Genomic DNA, 21,330 nt, shown 5'->3' with positions numbered 1-21,330 from the left:
GTGTTTGGTTTGGAAGTCAGCACCCAAAGACATTTCTGGACGTGTTTTTGTCAGATGCAGTCGTCTACCATGAGAGCAGCCTTTCTTAAACAGGCACACGCTTTCAACATGAGGCTAATTGAGGGAGCATGTTCATCTTGTCTCAGCCAAAGAGCTCATGGTGTGGTTAGCCCAAGCCAAGCAGCAATCTGTCTCTGTTTGAGCCACCACTGAGTGCTACCTAAAGAACTTGAGCATAGAGGTTTGCACTTATTTTTGTACTTATCTCATTATTTCAATTAATCTTCCCCGGGTCGGCTCTATGGGAAGTGAAAACTTTTGGAAGGGAGAGCTGGGGCACAGATGACAAGCCCTGTTCTGATTTTTGCCGCCCTGGAATGACGGGTGGTGATTAACGGCGATCTCTGGCCCGGGTAATATCATGGACAATCTGGATCAGTTCTCCCCGCCAGCGGGAGCAGAGCAAGGAGCGTTTTCCCAGGACAGAAGGAAAGCACTAATTGGCAGTCGCCCTGTCATACTGATTATGTGTGCCTCACACTGCAGCCTGTTGTGACTAGGGGAGCCACGACTTAATCTTCATTTAATAAGGCTGCTCCACAGGGGCTGACACAGTAGCTGGTTAGTACCTTGCCTCCTTTGGGTAGCATGGAAGGAAGGCGAGGATCTGGCTTGAATCTGGATACAAGGCTGTGGTTGTGCCTCAGTGTGACTCCTCGCCCCTCCCCTTTCATCGCTACTCACCTCAGAGCCTCACAAGGCTCATTAATTTAATTAAATGTCATTCAAAACTGATTGTGCAAGTTGCAGAACTTTAGCAGGATTTCCTTGTGAGGGACACATAATGTGAAACCCTGAATGGATAGTGTTTTGGAAGCTTTCAACTGAGCAGTAGTAAATAACATTATGGGTGAGAAGGAAAGAAACATCAACCTGTCACTGCCATGGCCAAGTTTTTTGCATTCCAATGCCAATTGCAGTTATAGCCAGTCCACCGTGGTCGGGGTCATAAATGAACATATTCTGTATTTCAGGCGTCATATTTGCTAATATCGCTCGCCCGCCCGCCCCCCTCGTTCGTACACTTTTATTCGCCCGCGCTCACCAGATGATCACCGATCATCTAGGCGAGCATTTGGACCAGATATCAACCAAACCTTTATCATCAACCAAATGTCAGTTTGTTTGTCTGAACTCTTGTACGGCTCAGCTGTTTTAAATCCTCCATCAGAGAAGAATGTCATTACCGGCGATGTGTGAGGAGACTATTCTACCCTGGACACATTCCTTTTTAGCGTGGGGAATCTCTGATTAACTTCTCATGAAGTGCCCCTGCTCTTTGACCAAAATAAATATGGCTGCTGTCGTTGTGTTCGGAGAGCAATACTTGAAACTCCCCATCATCCTGCTGGCTTTTATATGGAGCATCCATCGTCATACCACAGGCATGAGCCATAAATATGTGGAGGCCTTTCAAAGACCAGGCGGTGGAGGGAGGGAGGTGGAAGAGGAGGGTCAGCGGTGTTCATGGAGACTCCATACTGCACATTATTGTCATCTGGTCTTTTAAGAAAGAGGTGGGGTGTGAATTAGTTCTTTTTTTTTTTTTTTTTTTTTCCCCACACTCCATGGCTGTATTGAGTTTTGCCGAACCGTCTTTCATTGGCTAATGTACATGCATTGGATACAGGCTGACTGGCAGTCCAGCCGCGGACACCCCGCCGACCTGTTAGGTGCTGTTACAAGGCTGGTAAACATTAATGGCCGCGCCGTTTCTTACCGTGCTCTGAATTGTCATTACTCTCTTTCGCTTCCTCCCCCCGTTGCACTTGTTCCAGCCTCATCACTTTGCCTTTCAAAAATGTTTTCATGAAATCCCTTAGCCCTCTACAATCCTCTTCCCTTCTTACTTTTCTCTTTTGCACTCCAGACTTGTGTTGAGGTCATTTCCACACAAACATTGCCTAATGTTTGTATTTTTATTCCGAAATTAACGTCTGTCCATCCGGCTAGTGATCTACCCGATGATCTTTCTTCACCTCTTGTTATGAATTTCTTTGAGCGAATGCTTGAATATCTTCAGGCATTCATGAATAAGTTCAAAATCTTGTTCTGCTGCAGGAAACGCTTAATTGTTGTATTTTGTAACTGAAGTATACAAACAGGCGTCAACGATGCCATGAAAATAGACAAACACAAACAAACAAAGTGTCAGTCGTTCAGGAAGTGGTTGAGAGGGAAACGAAGGAGTAAGAGTGGAAATACTGGGCAAAGAGGAATGTTTTCTTGTTCCCATGCCCCACAAATGGGAGCTATTTCCCCCTGCTGTGCAGTATATGGGCTGATATTGCCCATGACACGTTTGGGACTGTAAAACAGACCTTTGGTGAACGTTCTCCTTGATGGGCTGTTTGTGCTGTTTCACCCAATGATTTTTTTACTGCAGCAGAGACACGGTCCAAGTCTTTACAAGGATGGATGGCAACAGCTTGTGATGCTACCTGTTAAGCAGGATTAGATCATCTGGGACTGCCATTTGTAAAATATCTTCAGCAGTGATGATAAGTAATAATTCCTCATTTTAATAGCATGGCTTACCATAGTCATTTTTTCAATGATGTACTATTAAAAGCAAAAATGCAAATGTAGTGTTATTTGTTTGGTCTACGATAAATACATAGATAAGTGTGAATAAAGTGCAAAGATACACCCCAACAGAAGTAAACGATACTCCCTCATTCTATGAAAACGTCAGACTTTGCGGTTTAGTTAGATATTCCTCTTGCACAAAAAAAAAAACAACTGTTTTTAATCAACGTATCTGTTTTCCGATTGGGTCTGGTCCAAAACTGTGAAGCACCTACATCTAACTAACCCTTGTTTGAACTAGGCCCTTGTTTCAGGGTTTCTTACCTCGTTTCTCGCTAACCAAAACTGGTCAGACTGAGCTTTGTCTATTTGTGTTGCATCTCTGCACCTCCTCTCTCTGTCTGCCAGACCTCTAGTCCAGCGCCGCTGCCAACTCTCGTGTGGGCCATGAAAACTTTTATCTCCGCATTCACCACGCCAAGCAGATGAGGATGCACAAAGACATAGATTCTCACACAGAGTATGAGAAAGACGTAATAGACACTGATAAACAATAAAACAGACCTCACAGGCAGAACAAGTCACTGCATTATCAGCTCACATTCTCTGCCCTGTTTCCATTCTCTTTTCCTGTCTCAGATTTGAAATGACACTGCCTTGCGCATGTATCACATATCATAGTACGTGGCTGTTTGAGGAACAATGTGCATGCCACAGAGGAGGATGTGTTCGCGTGGCGCACATTGTTCAGAGCAGCCCTGCATGCAGTGGAGTCCACCCTCTCTAGCGGTCTGGCTTGAGGAGAAACGAAGGGAGACGAGGAGCTGAACAGGGGTTCCAGAAAACATCTGGTGCACAGTTGCACAGGCTCAGCCACCAGAAGCCCTGTCCTCTCCTCTCCTCCTCTTTCCATCCTCCCTCCCTGCCTTTTCCCCATATCTGGCGGGTGTTTTTATAGAGACATCACGGCTTTTAATTACATCTAGTAATTCAGGTTTTGGCTTCTGACCCACTCGTGTCCACGAGCTTGCACCCAGAATACAGACATGCAGACACAACAAGTAGAGACCTGTTAGCCCTTCGCTGTGTATGATTGGTCGTGTTTCTGTGTGTGTGTGTGTGTGTTAACATGTGTCTATACGAGTTTGTACATCTGTGCACGTGCTTGTGTATGTGTCAACTAACTGTAACAAATTCAGGGCTGAGCTGGCTAAAAGCAGGGCCATTACCGTTGTAAGTAGAGGGCAGGTTGCAGAGTTCTGTCGCACACTCCCATCATGAGAGAAAAGCTGAGGACTAAGGTGATGTTACACGTTAGCAATTAGAGGAAGGTCAACAAAAACTTCAACCAAGCACCGGCCTACTTCCACAGGTCTGTCTAACAGCTTGTTAAGGTCGGTCAGAGAAGGGAACTGAACGGAAAACATTTTCTCGAAAATCGGTCGGGCTTTTTTTTTTTCCTGAACGAGCACAACCGGTGGCAGCATATCTTGCTTTAAACACTGAATTGAACTATCACGAGTGTAACACTGTGACAATTAGTATGTGAAGTAATGTATTCGACATATGTTGAATGTAAGCCCTCCGTTCCCTTCCGTCTGTTTTTAGTTTTCAGTAACCGCCGAGAGACATATGTATTCTAAATGTGGTCCTTAATTGGCTTGTCAGTCGGCTACTTTGCAGTCAGGTGTAGAACTGTTAAAGTAGAGGCAACTACTACCATTTGTTTCCAGAAACAACAATTGGAGCCATAAGAGGAAATTTGCGGTAAAAAATGCAGCCCGTAAAAATAAAACAATGAGGTGAAAGACTAAAAGGGTGTTGTGTAGAGGTGAAGGCAACTCTAGAGCCAGGTGATAATTTCCTGTGGGCTCAATCCCTACAAGCGTCACCTTTCACATGAAATACTGTGAGAAAATCCCAGACATCCTGTAAAGATAATCCTCCTTTGATACTACATACTGTTAAATTTGAGGGGAATTCTCTATGAAATATGTTGCCACGACTAAAATCCTTTTTTTGAAATTTTAGAAAGGAGAGGATGTGATATGCATTCCACAACTATCTCTGGTATGCGTTTGCAGCCAAATATTTCTGAACACAAAAACCGAGAACATTTTAATTAGAATTTGGGAAAAGTTTATCGGTAAATATCCGCGGAGGTTCTCAGTCATCCAGGTCACGGTGAATTATTGTCGATACCTTCTTTTCGTGGCAACTGGACTTGAATTTCTTCACGGGAAGACGTTTCGACCCTCATCCGAACTAAACCGAAGAAGCCTCTCGAATGAGGGAAGACGGTCCATTTGCCATTTCTACGAGAATCAATCAGTAAATTGTGTCATTTAACTGCAAATTGTATTCTAGGAACATACGCTACTTTGAACAAGTCAAGCGAATATGTGTTGGGTAATTTCAAAATCTAATTTTAGGTTTTTGAGTCCTCTGGTATTTATGGAATTCCTCTCATAAAATTATGAAATTAGCGGTCGCTGTCATGAAACTCAATCTCCTCCAGGTACCATATCAAATCTCTTCAAACACAAAAGTACTTTCCCATTGGGCGGTAAGGTTCAGGACCATGATCTCAACAGACCTTGAGACATTTCTTTCGGATTAGCCGGGGCTTAACTCTCCCTTTGATTCGATTTCTTTCTCCTTCCCTTTTTCGCATCTCTGACAGACGCCGCTGCCTTCTGTAGTACACATACCTCTCCTCGGCGAGGTGAGACCCTGAAATGACCGTTGAAATTGCACTGTAATCATACACATCTAAAAACAACAAGAAAATGTCTGCCATATGCCTTAAAGCCCTCTGTTTACGTTTTAGTGAGTTGAAGGGGGATTATTGACAAGAGTGGGAGAGTGGTCCCTGGATAGATGAGCTGAGCGGCAGTGACTCGTGGTGCCTATGATCAGATCTGTCAGAGCCACTCAGCTGTCTGCCTGCCTGCTGTTTGACAAGTGTTTGATACAGCACAGGCCTTAAAGAGGATCAGGCCTTTCCTGAATTGGCTTTTCCTCTCTCTCTCTCTGTGCAACAGCAGCTCGGTCAACACATCAAACACTCTAACCCGCCCCCCCCTCTTCCGTTGAAGTCTGTGAAGTAATGAGCTATATTTGTCCAAAAAAAAACATGTGCAATCTGTAGGGCTCGTCGTACGAGACCGAACAGCAGCGCCTTTCAGAGTTAGCGGTACCATCGAGAGAAAACAAAAACTACCGGCCCGACTTGATTCCCTCATCTCTGGTCATTGCATGGGGATTGTAGCATGATCCTGATGGCCCCTGTCTCTGTTTTAGTCTCTAAGCCTTTCTGACTTAGCTTGGCTCCCCGCTCGCTCGGGCCCCGTCCTGATTCGGGACAGTTGTGCTCCATGTCCAAACATGTGAGGGATTTCCTCTCGGAGTTTCCCAGAAGAGAGAAGCGGGGATGAAAGGACTTTAGTAGAAATGAGATATAAGAGGGAATCATACAAACAATTTCCTCCTATATCCTCCTTCGTTCCCTTGCAGACCCACAGAGACCCAGAGGACGGAGACCAGGTGGAATTAGAGACAGAAGAGTGTGCCATCGAAAATGCATGAAAACACTCGTGCGCAGACACAGAGCAGCACGAATGCATGGTGGGATGGGAGAATGTAGCTGCCATGTTTTGTCTCGATATTGTCACGTGCTGTGAGGAGACGGGCCACAGGAAGCTTCCCAGCATCCTTTTGTTGCTGTAATAGTTACAACTTTGTGAGCCTCGTCCTAAGAAGCCCGGTTGTTTGTGTCGGTGTTCCATGTTACAACTGTTGCGATGCAATAACCTGTTCAATATTTTTTGGCATCATGGAGGGACTGACTGTTCGCATTGGGAATTATAGCCGAAGTTTACCTGTTATGGTGTTCAATGATCCTCTATTAAAGAGCGTGCTCCTGAGCTATTATCTTCAATTCTTATTGGCCACTGCAAACCCGAACTTGGCCAGTACTATAATGGTATAGTAGTGACACTGTGTCTTGCCTCCCTACTTTTTACTGTTGATTGTTTATCCCGTTTTCTACGTCATTCAAATTAACATTCTGAACAATGTGGACTAACTTTATCATATTTTTTGTATTAACTTCATCATTTCAGTTAATGTTTTCCAATCTACCTCATCTTTTTTTTCTGATCTATGATAATTTCTCAAGAAACCATTATATTTATGCATTAATTACTATTCTTAAGAAATTTGTGTGTTTGTATATGTGTGTATACAGGTACATATATAATTTTCTAAAGGCAATGCAACCTGGAGGATGACTTTGAAAGGAATGAGGGCTAATAGAACGAGCAATAATAATAATGCAAGTTTTAACATTGCACACGGGAGTAAAATGACTGACAGGCCTTTTCAGTGAGGTTGACGCAGTTGCATATGTTTTTTCATCATGCATTTACATATGTGACAGTGAGATCATAAAAGAGGGAAAGCAATGCTCGAAGGCTGCAGTAACAGGAGATGAATGTGAAGGAAAACTAGACTTGAAAGATGCCTCTGTCATCAGTGTGAACAGAATGTTAAGGTGTCAGTAATACAACTGAATGGAAACCCTTCACTGTAAATCTCAATTGAGGAAGTTTTATAGCAGAAGCATTGGCCAGCGTGGAGAAGGAAGGCGATATCTGTAATTTCAGGGATTTTTTTATTACTACAAAGCTACAGTATAGCAAGCTTGATGGAACAGAAGGGTCAAACCATAGCAACGTTGTGTCCAGTCTTTAAAACTATGCATACTATGTTTTAAGGGACTAACATAACAGATGCAACTGGGCAGTTGATAATGAATTCCTACATTTAAAACAATTATTACAACTGATTGATAGCAACAGCGAAACAATAGTGCAAAATACAATGATAGAATCTGTTCTAATAATATCTTTAAATAGTATTGCACCAATCTGTGGCTGAAGATCGTACTATAAAGAAGTGATCATTTTATCGCCGACTGATAGTCTCTGAAGGAATGTGACGAGCGCCATGGTCAGTTGAATGGGCTCATTTTTGTTTAAAGACTAAACTGTGAAATAAAACCAAGGTGTGATATATGGCAATATTGAAATCAGCTCTATACTTTTATTGTAACCATCCCCTCACAGAACTATGTACTGTAACCCTTGGCTCACATATCCTGTGTCTGTATCACATCTGTGCCGTGCTGTGGCTGTCTTGGTTGCACTGTTCATGCAGGCAGCATTTCAACTTCATTACTGTTGCACCCTAAGCCTGCAATCTGTTTCTACATAACAATTGACTTTGATAGCGGCCATCAAATGGATCATGTTTCCTGAATTAAAAGTCACCAAATGTATGGAGCCACTTAATGTCACGCAACAAAACATTGCTGATTGTCTTTTTTAAACATTTAAAACCCTAAAATAGTTGTAATGTTGATACTTATTTTACTAATCACTTCAGTAAACTAGAAGTAACTATTGAATTTCAGACAAGATGGCGCAGCATTCGTGAACCTGTGAGAATGAAGCTATAAAATGAGTTTTACAATAAATCTTGTGATGAAAAGAAGTATGTTTTGATACAAGCAATTTCTGAAGTTAACATCAGCTAGAAAATTGGGAAAATTAACCCAAAGAATAATATCACGCAGAATTCCATAGCAGTACCACTGTTATTGTCTCAATAATTGTATTGAAATTTTTCTGTGTATGTAAACTGTAGTTCATAGTAGATCACGACTATCCACGATAATCATTTGGAATTAAATCTTTAAATTGTACATGTAAACAGACTATAACCGATCTCCTGTCAATAGAAGTAACATACATCTTTTGCCTTTTCTATTTGCCTTGTCAGAAAGTAACTGCAGTTAAGAAGATAAAGCATTCTGCTCCCTTTTTCGGCTTCTCCTAGTTGCGATATTTGTGCTTTCAGTCATGGAAAGACAAAAACGACCGACACCATCCTCCAAACACATTAACACAGGAGAATTTTCTCTCCTCCCAGTTGTTAAGCTGAGGCGCGACCATGCTGCTGCAAGCATGGATTTCATCTATGTCCCACGTATGGGAACTGTTTCCAGACTTAATGCTACTGTTTTAGGGTAAAAAAGGGGTTTGGCCACCCAATCTTTTTCCTTTATTGGCAACCCCCGAGTCACCTCTTTGCCTGCTCCCTTGTAGCCGTGTCAACATCTGTACTCCTGTATTCCGTTAAGTGGGGCATGGTGCCTGGAGGCTCGTGAGGGGAGTGAGCTGCGTAAATCTCCTCCTATCGGGGGGTGACTCCAACTTACCGAAGGCCCGAGCTGACAGAAAACACAACTAGCTGCTGACATGCAGATTCAACCGATCAGATAATAAATGCCTTTTCCATTGTGTCCTTTACTCCTCTTGTGCAGGACATCCTTTTCCTGTCTTGACACACTGTTGGGATGCTTGTAGATATGCCATTACTAGCAGTGAGATAGATGCCGGTTTATGCGGCGGCAGATATCTGAGAGAAAGCGAGCGTGTATTAATTTAGTCACGGGATGCCGATGTGTTTTTGCTTAAAAAATGAAGTGGGATAGATTGCTCGCATGTTTACAATAACTGAAAAGAAAAGTTTAGTTTTATCAGCCACATAAAGTAATCAAACTTCACATATTAAACATCATTCTGAGCTGCAGCAGTAAGCACTTGTATATCAGTGTGAACAAAATACCCGTCTTATCAAATGGGATGTGGAATTATAAGATTGCTCACAGCCTTTGATAGATTGTGCCGTGACAAAGAATAGGTTGAAATTCAAATGGAGTGCCATAACTTCTGCTCATATCTGCGGTAACTTAACAGCTCCATTGATGAATTTGCTACTGTATGTCCCCTGAATGTTCCTGATTTTTGCATCTGTGGTCACATTTTAACCACTCCCTGATGTGTTGCAACTATCTTCAGCTGAGCTCAAACCTCCACCCCCCATACAAATAGCAACACAAACAAGACCCGCACCAGCAGCAAGCCTTCAGAAGCTCGAGCGCAGCAGACCCTTTTCCCTTTGATAAGTACTGAGCTTTATATTTTTCACATCAGAAATAAAAAAAACATTAAGCCATTCATTAAAGTCAACTAAAGCTAATTATCCCTCATTTACCCAAGTGCCCATGCAGCAGGAGAGCCCCATATACTTAAGCCCAGATGTGTCGATGAGTCAGTCGGGAGATAGCAGACCGCAGAGGGGGCTGCTCACTTCTCTGGGTCCTGTGGTTTCCAGGCACACCAGGCTCAGCGGGTCTGTCTTTATGCCTGTTCACTGCCTGGCTGCTTCCACTCATGACACCGTCGGTTGTGTGAAACCACTGCAAAAGAGCAAGGTTCCATTCCGTGGAAAAAAAATATTATACTTCTTAATTCAGTCCTGAAAGAGGAGTGTCATACCTCACTAGCTGGCACTGTTTTGGAGAGGTTGAGTTTCATAAACAGCAGGCATTTGTTGGACTTCTGATGACAGTTTTACCTCACTGCTGCAGGGGGGCATATTGTGTGTGTGCGTGTGTGTGTGTGTCTGTGTGTGTGTGTGTGTGTGTGTGTGTGTGTGTGTGTGTGTGTGCAGATTACTGCATTAAATTTACACTTTACATTTTGGCAGCTTCGAGTGGAAGTGGGAAAACTAACAGTTGGCAGAATGTCATAGCCCAGAAACCATATAATGTCATGTGATTTAACAGCTCAACTCTTCTTTTTCTTGGTGTCTGGTATAGTACCCAGACCAGACATTTAGAAATAATAGCTAAACTAATTTACCAAGTGGAAATCTATCCGCTGCTGCTGATTTTCTCAGCAGGAAGCAGAATGTATGCAGCAGTTCAGGGCAAGCATGTGTTCTTCAACCAGACTTTGAGGTCAATCATTTTCTGTATTTGGAAAAAATGCAAATATCACACAAATGCGTTGATTAGATGTTAACAGCATTAGATTCAAATCTTCTATTTTCATTAAGCAACAGGTGGATATTATCAGCCATCACTATCATATCAGCAAAAGTTTTCATGCCATCATTTCATGTATTTAACAGATGTTCTTTTATCATGGAGTTTACTGAGATGCCTACTGTGCTCATATGAGTTTCATTCCAGGTTTTCCTGGTTCCTCTCGCAAAAACTTGTCGCTGGATAATTGGAGACTCTAGATTTCATATTGCAGTGAATCTGAAAAGATGTCTCTACTGCTTCATTTGCAATCGACCCGCAGCCATCCAGGCTGATCCTCTGCCTCTCGCCCAGCGCTGGATAGGCCTTTCAGATTTTGATGTTATATTGACATTTGAAAGAGGAGAAAGATGTACCTTCAGTTATTTGTATTTCCCCTGTTGCTACTCTGTGATGCCATTTAATACTCCTCTCATAACAATAACTGATGTTTTCTTTCAATGCAACAAAAGCTAACTTATTATGTAAGCTTTCCTTCACTAATATTTATGGAATTTTCCAACAGAGAAATTTTACAAGCCAATGTAGTGCTCTTAAACTTGACTTATATTATAGCTCAATTTTGCCTTCACAATAGAATTAAAACCCAAGATGTTTACTTTGGATATCTGACATTAATTTTCCCAGGCCTTTTTTTCTTTTCTTTGAATGAAACTTGAAGAACTCGGAAAACAAAAAAAAAAAAGGGAAACTTGCAATAGCTTGAGCAGTCAACATTGTTTGCCCTCCATTTAATCAACTGTTGTCCAGCTAGTGAGAGAAAAAAAATTATTTTCAAAAGCCGAGGCTGAAAAATTGCCCCCTTGGAGATTCTCAATTTGTCCACTGAACTTTCCCAGCTTTTAACCTTTGTCACTTTGCTAAACATCATTTATCTCATTATGTATGCCAAATAGATTTCAAAAAAGCATTACAACATAATTATGTTTTGCTGGACATTACTGTTCCTGGAAAAACGGTTTAAAATATTAGGTGACTCATCCCTGCCCTCAGCGTTTATTTTACGACTAGAAAAATAGTTTTATTATATTTTTGTGTCCCTGCTCCATGACAGTAAATTTTGCACCCCCTTCCACTCGTGTGCCCCCCCCATCAACAACGCCTAAATAGTTAAACGTATCCCACTTACATAGTTATATAGTTAATATCCACTACATAATGATCAAAAAACAGATATGGCTGGAGCAGTTCACTGCACATGCTCACTGCAATTCCCACCCCTGGTATATCCTTTTTTTTTTTAATCACATTTAAATGAAGCACCAAAATCTATCTTGGAAACAGGAGCAATCACATCCCATGTTTCCCCACCAGGTGATCTGCAGAAATACATGTTTGAATTATACTTCTCCATGTTCAGCTGGAAGAAATCATCCTGAAACATAGTTGAAATATATAAGTGAAGGCGTAATGGGAGAAAGTGGATCAGGGTTGCCAGATTTTGGACTATTTGCAGCTTTTTGGAATGTGGCCCGATGTAACATCTGTCATGGAAGGCTTCTATTTGATAACCTACCTTTGAGTCCTGAAGCCAGAGGTGGTTACCCAAACAGCACAAGGGAGCAGTTAACATATTGTGAAACGCACCATAGCGTCACTTTGAACTGTGAGCAGAATGATGTAGAACTTTAATGTCCAGGGTCATCATCTGTTCTTTTGGCTTCCTGGACCAGTTGTGGCTGACTGTTGCTGGTGTGATAGACCCTCTCCAGAGGGGGAAAAACAAACTGTCTGCACTGACCATAGGGCAAATTAATCACTGTGTCATTCATGCATGTTTTGCCAGGACTTTTCCGCTTAGAGATATTAATCTCCGAGTCGGATTTTCACTTTAACTTATTGTCAATGAAACGGAGCATCAAAGAGGTCAGCGGTGAGCTAACCTGATTTTTAATGTCTGTGCAGATCCTCAACCGGGTCATTGATGAGAAAATAATGACCAACTTAATCCCGAGATTATGTTTTGAAATTGCGACGTGTATGTTTTAAATCATTTTCACCCTGCAGCAAAGGGATAGTAAGCAGAGCATGGGGGAAGGAAAATGGCAGAATGAAAGACTGAATGAAAAAGTGTGATCCAGAGTAACCTTGTTAGAGCTAAGTGACACTGTGCAGAGAACCTCTTGTCAGTTGGTTGGCAAGATGAGCTTCTTGTAACTGATTGTCCTCTGTCAAAAGGTTGATTCCCCCCTAGATCTCACTGTCTTTGTGTTTATGCTGCGGGATCGCGCTGTACTTTTCTCTCCCAAAGATTGAAGCGTTTTCATTCATCGCGGGTTCAGCGCTTTTAAAATTCATTTATTTGTAATACGTTCCCCTGTGCGAAAAAGTGGACGTTTGCTCACAGCTTTTCCATGCGTGCGTGCAAAAAAATAAAGTCGCAGCATCGCCTGGGCCGGCACCTTAATGAATGACAGGTCGCCTAAGGTCATCTCATTGAGTATTACCTCTAAATCAAGTGAAAACCATGTTCAGCAGAAGAATGGGGCTATGTCGACGTATGTAACCTTTAGCCAGACAGTCGTCGGTGTGTGAGTGAGGAGAGTGCATGCTGGCTAAAGATCGTTTCCCCTTCACAGCATTATAAATGTATGTGTGAGGAGGCCCTTAATGGCTGCTAATCCAATTTCTGCCACTGAAATCAAATCTTACTGGCGCCAGTAGTTCTCTCCTTCCCTCACAAATAATGGCCTCCGCTTCTGTCTTGTTATGAAAAAAAAAAAAAAAAAAAAAAAAAAGAGGAACCACCAAAAGTTCTGGCTTTACCATCTTTAAGGCCACCGGAATTTTCTCGAAAATTATTTCTGATTTGTTTCGTGGCCGAGCCGCCTCCCCTCTTCCGTCCTACGAAGGTTATTAATTGACTGCTTGCGTCCGGCGAGGCAATGGGGTAACAGGAGATTGGGGGAGAGTTTTCAGCAGTATAGAATCCCATTTACCGTATGTCTTAATGCCTTCTCTAGGTCAGCCATTGATTTTTTTCAAACCACAAGCAATGGAGATAAGATTAGGCTTTCGATTCTTGCAGCGCCGTGAGGGGATGAAATCATTTGGCCTTTTCTGACATTTAGTGCACAGCTATTTTTTAGCAGGTCATGGCCTCTGTGATTACAGGCTAGCAAATAGATAACCCCGCCATAGTCTCAATGCTAATAAAGTAAGGAATATTCCATTCTTGGGGGAGAAGTAGGAGAAATTGTTTTAACAATGAATAGTGACACAAAGGTAAATATAAGTCTGATTTCATTGGAATACGACACGGTTGCATAATGCGCACTCTCTCTCTCATGTAAACTTATACATATTATGGAGTTTGGTCCCCTTTTCCAAAACAAAGATATTAGCTTTGACACAGATGAAGGGAGCTTTGGCTTTGGCTCCCTTCCCTGTGGATATGGATTTGACTGATTATCTTTCAGTGCATCAGTTGGACTAGTAGTCATACTGCCATTCCGCAAGGAGATATTACTGTGCAGCGTGAGCCCAATAATATGATACATCTCATAGTGCTTAACACATTGTTGGATCTTCACCATCCAGTCTTCTCGTGTGTTGCTAAAAGCTTCAAATATCATCACAGGGAAAAGTAAGAGGGGGAACACAAAGGAAAAAAGTATAGATCCCAACAGCTTAGAGGGGTTATTGAGGAACGTCCACCGCAGTGCGTGCAGACAACTTTAATATCTTTTTGCTCACTGGTTTGGCAGTTGTAACTTTTGGGCTGTTTTTAAACTCACATAGGTGATATAGACGCTTGCAATGGTGGTGCACCGGCATACAGACCGACCTTGAATCGTGCACACGCACGTACACATTTTCATAAACAAATTCCACAAAGGTCATTTTTGACAGTGGTAAACAGCCATCCCACCACAAGCTCTGCTTCTGATTCAGAAATACAAAACATTTTGATTTGAGCTTGAGATTTATTTTTGTTTGTTTGTTTGATTTACTTTCATTTCGAACTCAAACATAAATGTCAAGCTGGCAGTGAAAGATGGTATCTACGAGGGAAAACTAAACATTGGTGAAATTATGGCTCGCTGCAGTGAGAGTCAGCGCAGCCAGAGTGGAAAGAAAAGTATAAACCGGGATTATAATTTTCTGATAAAAGCCATTCTCTTGTGATTGAATCCTTACTGTGCCGGTCACAATGCAAAAACACAGACCAAAGATGATTTGAAACTCACAGCGCTTTCCAAGACAAAATTATCTATAAATGCTGTAAGATTCATGAATTTGTTCTTGGGTTTGAAAGCAAATGAGATGACTTAATCATTTCTTTCCAGGCAAATTAAACAGTTTCCTCTGTGAACCTTTGTAATCAGCTTAAGTGATTACATCGGTGGTAAATATGAGATGATGAAAGCTTAGTGTTCAGAGTGCCTGGAGCTTAGAATTAAAAAAAAAAAAAAACAGAAAGAAAGAAATGGTACTTTTTGAACAGATATGATAGACAATCTCATTAGGTTTGTATTGTATCAGAAGTAAGAGCAAGGGACTTATGTGGGGATTGGTTGCCCTCTAGCTGTCAGCGTCAAGAAGTATGGGTTAAAAAAATATCTAAATATGCACTGAAAGTAATTTCATAAAGTGTGGTCATTTAATTTGAGAATTTCATACTGCAAATTGATATATTGTACATCGATGATACTAATACGGAGACGCCAGACTGAAAAGATCCAGTTTTCAGGAGAATCTGTGTAACCTGTTCCTTGTCTAAATTATTATTGAAGACGTGAGGACATCTGTGTTGATTACATTAAGATTCAGTATGGAACAGAGCTGAAGTACACTGGATATTGTCTGAATACTTACAGTATCTTTACAAGATCCAGAATCTGGTGATTTATGATGTAATAATTTGAAGGCGATGACTGGAAAGCATCAGGGATCAGCTCATGGAGTGTATTTGGCTTCTGATGTAATGGCTTCCATAACTTTCTCTTTTTCTTTGAGAATGGATGGTTTGTGTATTTCATGTGTAAGATGATAATTTTACTTGTTCGCTGCCTTGACAGCTGTCATCAACTCACTGCAGCTAAAGGCACAACAAGGCTAGGGGGAGACGGCTTGAAAGAAAATGTCGAATAAATGCTGGGAATAGGGAGCACAGAAGTCTTCGGACTGAGAAAATAAAAATGTAAAAAAACAGATAAATGTGGTGTTAGACTGATTTTTGACCTCTAATTAATTAATTCCACAATATATATATGTGTGTGTGTGTGTGTTTGTAGTGGACAAATGTAATTGTTTCCAAAGATAGTGGAGATTTCATATGTGCATAGCTGTTAATTTTCCTCCATAAATGTCATAGTTGTTTATCAACCAGTCAAATCGTTTTGTATCATGAAGTGTTCCATCTTCCTCCGCTCAAGAACTTTCTAGGTACATTTCTATCTTGCGTTCTTAGTATTCGTATTCCTACATGTACTTATAATCCCATGTTAAAACTCAGTGACAATAAACTGATAGAAATTCTCTCAGAGATTTTAGGGAGGTGATATTTAACACCATTTTGGGCTGTGTCTTCCCGTCCTGACACTTGAAATGCCAAACACTTTTTGAAATGACAGACTTCTCTTCCTCAAAAATGATTTATTATTGTGTTTTTTCTTCCTTTTTAAATAGAATTGTTAAAGAATATTGTTAAGCCAAGGCTGGCTGAGGCTATGGCAGCTCCCAGAGTATATGGATGACCAAGCCAGGGTGTGGTTCCTCACTTTGGCTTAGCTGCTCACTCCATTTTGCAGTTGCTGCAAATATAAAAAGGATTTTTTTTTTTTTTATAAGAAAACATGGCAAAAATTTCCTTTCGCAAAACAGATGTTTGTCCGTGTCAAACTTTTGCTGTTGTGCGAAAGCGTATCATTGACTTCAATTCAATCAAAAGCCGTACATTATCTGTCTATTCAATATAAGGTGATTAACCACTGTTTGAAATTCAAGTGCACTTTGTACCTCCTGAACTCGGTAGCTTAGCCTGAATGTAAAACCTCGAACATTGTTTCTCTCCTGCCGTTTTATGTGCGTGCTGCATGTGTTCTGACAAGAGTACAAAACACTTTTGTGTCACAGATCTCCTGCCCAGCTTGGAACTAGCTACAAAAACTGCTCTTTAACTTAACTCTCCCATGTTCATTTATGTTTCAAGCAATTGCTGTAAATGCAACCAACGCATTCAGTTTTAAATGCAGCATTGCGTCCAAAGAATGGACCATGCGGTCCTTCAGTTTAATGTTGCCCCAGGTTATTTATTGCTGTCAAATGTAGTTCAGCTTGAGGTGATTACACTGAGACTTGTGTTATTACGCACGTAGCAACACTGTTTTGAATGAATATTATACTTTAAATGGTAAGCAGGAAAATGACCCTATGGGCTAAAAGCCTTTTCGCTCAAAGTTTGCGTGGACAGCCTTGCAACTTTTATCCAACGCAAGTCCCGCAAGATAAATAAAGTGGCATCTGTGAGGCAAGTTCAGCGATCCTTTTGGTAACATTCTTCGACTGAACGGCATACAATTTTGATGGAAGCAATTTAAAAAAAAGTAGTTTTCAAAGCATGACTTTAACTTGGGAGCGGTTGTGAGAATCTTTATAGCTATGGGTCAGATTGGCAATGGGATTCAAAATAGGGAGATTAGATTAATTGCAGGAAATACCTCTGAGATGGTTTGATGTTTTCATGCATCCGTATTATTCAATGATAAACCCTATAAGGAGCGGTACCATGTATGTCAGATTAAACAAGTGTATATTTTCACTTGTTTTCCAGAGAATGAGCAATGGTTTGGTTTTCGGGTTTGCTTAAAAGGCCACATTTCAGCATGTATTAGACAGCAATTAGAGATAAATCCATTTTACATCATGTTGCATGTTCGCCCGTGAGAGAAGAAGCTTGAAGATTAACCCAAAATGAAGAAATGCACTCAGGACTCGTTTATCTGTATCCGTTTTCTGTGCTTCACCCCTCAACGAACCATGCTACGGTCTGTTTCTTTGTGTTCCAGATCAGGATCCAGATAGGGTCACATCAGAGAAGTCTTACTCCACTTTTCCCCCCATTAGATTTTCTTTTCCTTTAAATTCCCTCACACTCACTCCCCCTTGCACACATCTCGCACACACACCTCGTTATCTTATTTGTGGCCTTGGCAGCCAGATTGTTGCCTTGTGGTTCGGTAGCCAGAGTATTCTCTGTCACAGAGAGTCGTGTGTGCAGAGCCTACACCACACAAGCTTCCATGCGAGTAGGAAGTCAGTTCGCAGCATGGCTTGCCCACCCATCCAAACCTGGGATGGATTAACCTTGGGCTGGTGACTAAATTGGAAAGAATTATGCAACTTCCCCTATGTCTCCCATATCTCTGACATTGACAGGGAAAAGCGTTGAGCTGGGGGGCATTCATTTGAAATCGAAGTTGGGTCCTAAGAGCCGAACCTGATGATGTTCCCTTATGTGAAATTTACATCCCTGTGTGATGTTGCCATTGTTTTTGTGTAATGCAATTTGTGGAATTCTAAATACACTAATGGCGTCTAAAATTATAAAAAAAATCAACTTTTTTCGGTGGATCAACTTTGTAGTTCGGGCAGGAATGTAGCATTTTGAACGCTTTCACACTTCTCACTAATGTCCCATCGGCCTTTTATAAATGTTCAAACTTAAAATGCAATCACCATTAAATTCCACACATATCATGCCTTTGCCTTTACATGCCATTATAGAATATTCCAAGTTATCCAGGACATTATGGGTTATGCATTTGTTGCATTTATCACGCAACATCATCTCTACTGGGTAACTGCCATTGTCTTTTGACGAGTTTCTCATGTTCAGTTCTTTTTAAATGTGCGTTTCATGTGCGCGTGCATCTGATTTTGCAGTGAAAAGAAAAGTCGAAGTGAAGTTAGATAAAATAAGAAAAGAAGAAATAAGAGACAAAAACAAAGGGGGAAAAAAAGAAAACTTTGAACAAAGGGTCTTGATGCTTTTTTTAAATTTTCCAATGTCATCAGATCCCAGTTCAAATAGAGGAGAGTTCCAAAGTTTAAGTGCTACAGCCTCAAAAGAACTGTAACTCTGAGGTTGTAGCACTTAAACTTTGGCAAGGGAAACAACCAACAAACGCTGGTCAAATAACCCCATGTTTCAACTTGTATTATATGGCTGCAATAGCCTCTAAATATAAGCAGGTGTGTAGCCACGCAATTCGCCACATATAATCACAAGAATCTTGAACTGAATAAATTTAGTTGAATGTCAGTGTAAAGAGATCAGTGCTGGCGTTACACGATGACTGCATGACTTGGTCCGAGGTTTGGCAGTAGCATTTTGGTTTAGTACTGAATTAATTACCTTGGTTGACTTACCAGCTCTTGTCCTGTTTCGCAGCTTGAACGGCAATGAGCGGTGTAAAACCAGAACGCGACTTTAAGTTCAAGTGACAGTGTGTTTCACTGATGCATATTGACAACTTTCAGGGCGCCTCAGTACCGAACGGAGGCCACGAGCTACTTTGATGATATCTTTGCTTCGAAACATTTGTACCCCCCTGTATTTGAATCAAGATCAATTTCCAGGTTAATATCTCCCCATTTCAGTACCCGTTGATTCAAAAAGCTCAGTGCAACATTTGTGTGGAAAAAAAAAAAAAAAAAAATCTTTGTTTTTCCCCTTTCAGGAGGCTCAGGGAAGCACCGGCCCAAAGAACCAAAGAAGAAGAACAAGCAGCGGCTGCGGTTTCGAGCCCAAAACCAACACAGTGACCACTTGGCCTCTGCACGCTCCAGCCAGTGAGGACGTAAACCACGAACTACCCGTTGAACAACGCAAAGCTGCTAACTGCTGCTGCACCCATACTCCGACCAACGTCTATCACAAACCCCACCGCCGCCCAGACCTCCCCCCCGCCCCCCCCCCCGCCCACCAGACCACCGGCATGACTCACAAATCTATCACCACAAAAATATATGTCTAACATACAATATTGGTATCCACACACATCCCACACACACATGCCTCTGCCTCCTGCTGCTTCTCCCCAGGTGACTCTGTTCCCGCAGCCCCCACCCATGCCTTGCCTTGTGGACCTTTACAGTTGGCATTACTGAACTCATTTCCTGTCATTAACAATGTCATTAACCGTCCAGGGTGATGGAAGACGGAGGGGCACCCAGAGACTGCGGGGGTGGGAGAACCAGAATCGAGGGGGGTTGAAAGGAGAGGTTGTGAGTTGGCGAAGCTAAACCGCGCCGGGAAGGAAAGGGAGGCAGGGAAAAAAAACGAAAAAAAAAAAAACCCCGACACAGAAGAGGTAAATGGGGAGGCTGAAACAAGATGGAGGATGAAGAGGTGAAAGAGATTCGGCTTAAGGAAATGATGCCGATGGACAAGAAAATGGCTTCGTGAGCTGAATGAGACTGTTTTTGGTTCCTATATTTATGTCAAAGCTACCCTCACCTTTCGTTCTGAATGGAGACAGAGTGTTCCCATCTGTGGCCTTTATGTTATGTACATTTTTGAGAGTAATATTAAAGAAATTACCATACATAGATGCAAAGTATTTTATTCTCAGCACAAACTGTTTACGTTCAGGCCGCTTTATGCTCTAACTGTATAGTGTGGATAAGTAAAAGAACAAAAAAAGAAAATTTAGTTGTATAACTAGCATGGCAACAGACTCATGTGTACATAGTTTATCGAATTATGAAAGCTTATTACTGTATTTTCAGTATTGACTTGTTCACCGTTCTAAATGTTTTAGAGATTAAAAAACAGGATGTAATACAAAGCTGCAGATTTAAGTGATTAAAAACAATTAATAAACATAGCCACCACATAGCTATTTCATTTATATGGTATATATTTGATTTATTTATTAATTCTATTTTGTACTTCTTTGTCAGTGAGAATTCTGCCTCATACTGTTACTCTTATATGCTTAAATATTATTTGAATTCCTCATAACAGTGCATATCATTAACACCTGGATAAAAGTTTGTGTCTGACGTCACGCAAAGTGTTGTATTACATTTGTTTGACCTCATCTACTGATTTCAATGTTTTGAAGAAGAAAAAGACAAACACAGCTCTGCTTTGATATATTCTAGGTTTAATAATTAGACTCCAGCAAATGTATGGTCCTAGGACTGCATATGTGTACATTGTGTTTTATTAAAATACATTTCATGTGACTGTATGATGAAGCCTTTCATTATTGTCTAATGCTATAATATATGTGGCTAAACTCTGAAAACTGCCGTTTCCTTGTCTGACTCCAGTGTAATTATGTGATCGTGAAAGCATTTGTGAATTCCATCATGTTGCGCTGCATGACACAAGTTGGACCTCCAGCCAGAGGATTGGATACGGTCAATTGGGCCTTAATGGCATGACGGCACTGTAGAGGGTTTGTAATCCGCTATGACGTATCCTCATGAATGATACCAAACCAGTGCATGTTGTTGGTGGCTCATTCATTTCCACCATCCGTACAGTAATGCCATAACAACATGTGTTTGGCTGTGGCGCTTGTCTTTCATCATGCAAACACATTCAGTGCCGTCTTTGTGGGATGTGCATTGCATTTAATCATTTTTATGGTTCTAAAAACATCAAATAAACAAATGTAAAAGTCTTATTACAGCTAAATCCTCATGCTATATGGGGAATGACAAAGTGTTTAATGTAAGTCACACCTAATTTAGCCCCAAAGCCCCATCATCAGCCAAATCTGTCATAGAGCTCACGGGTGAACAGTAGCAGATGAATCACTGCATTT

The 21,330-nt window shown here is 41.3% G+C and overlaps 1 protein-coding gene across 2 annotated transcripts in view; it reads left to right on the top strand.

The window, feature by feature from the left end:
- The window catches only part of rspo2 (R-spondin 2), a 61,688-nt gene extending 40,940 nt beyond the window's left edge, over window positions 1-20,748 (top strand). For both annotated transcript variants that reach the window (XM_086154637.1, XM_086154636.1), the window contains one exon: window positions 19,231-20,748. In XM_086154637.1, coding sequence (XP_086010763.1) covers window positions 19,231-19,346 — 116 coding nt within the window. In that variant the 3' untranslated portion in view covers window positions 19,347-20,748. The remainder of the gene's footprint in view (window positions 1-19,230) is intronic.
- The last annotated feature ends 582 nt before the right edge of the window (window positions 20,749-21,330 follow it).

The sequence above is a fragment of the Fistularia commersonii genome, chromosome 11 (assembly GCF_037954325.1).
Source record: "Fistularia commersonii isolate RoL2024-O1a breed Wild chromosome 11, RoL_Fcom_v1.0, whole genome shotgun sequence".
Classification (NCBI taxonomy): domain Eukaryota; kingdom Metazoa; phylum Chordata; class Actinopteri; order Syngnathiformes; family Fistulariidae; genus Fistularia; species Fistularia commersonii.
This window is presented reverse-complemented; position numbering and strand designations above follow the sequence as displayed.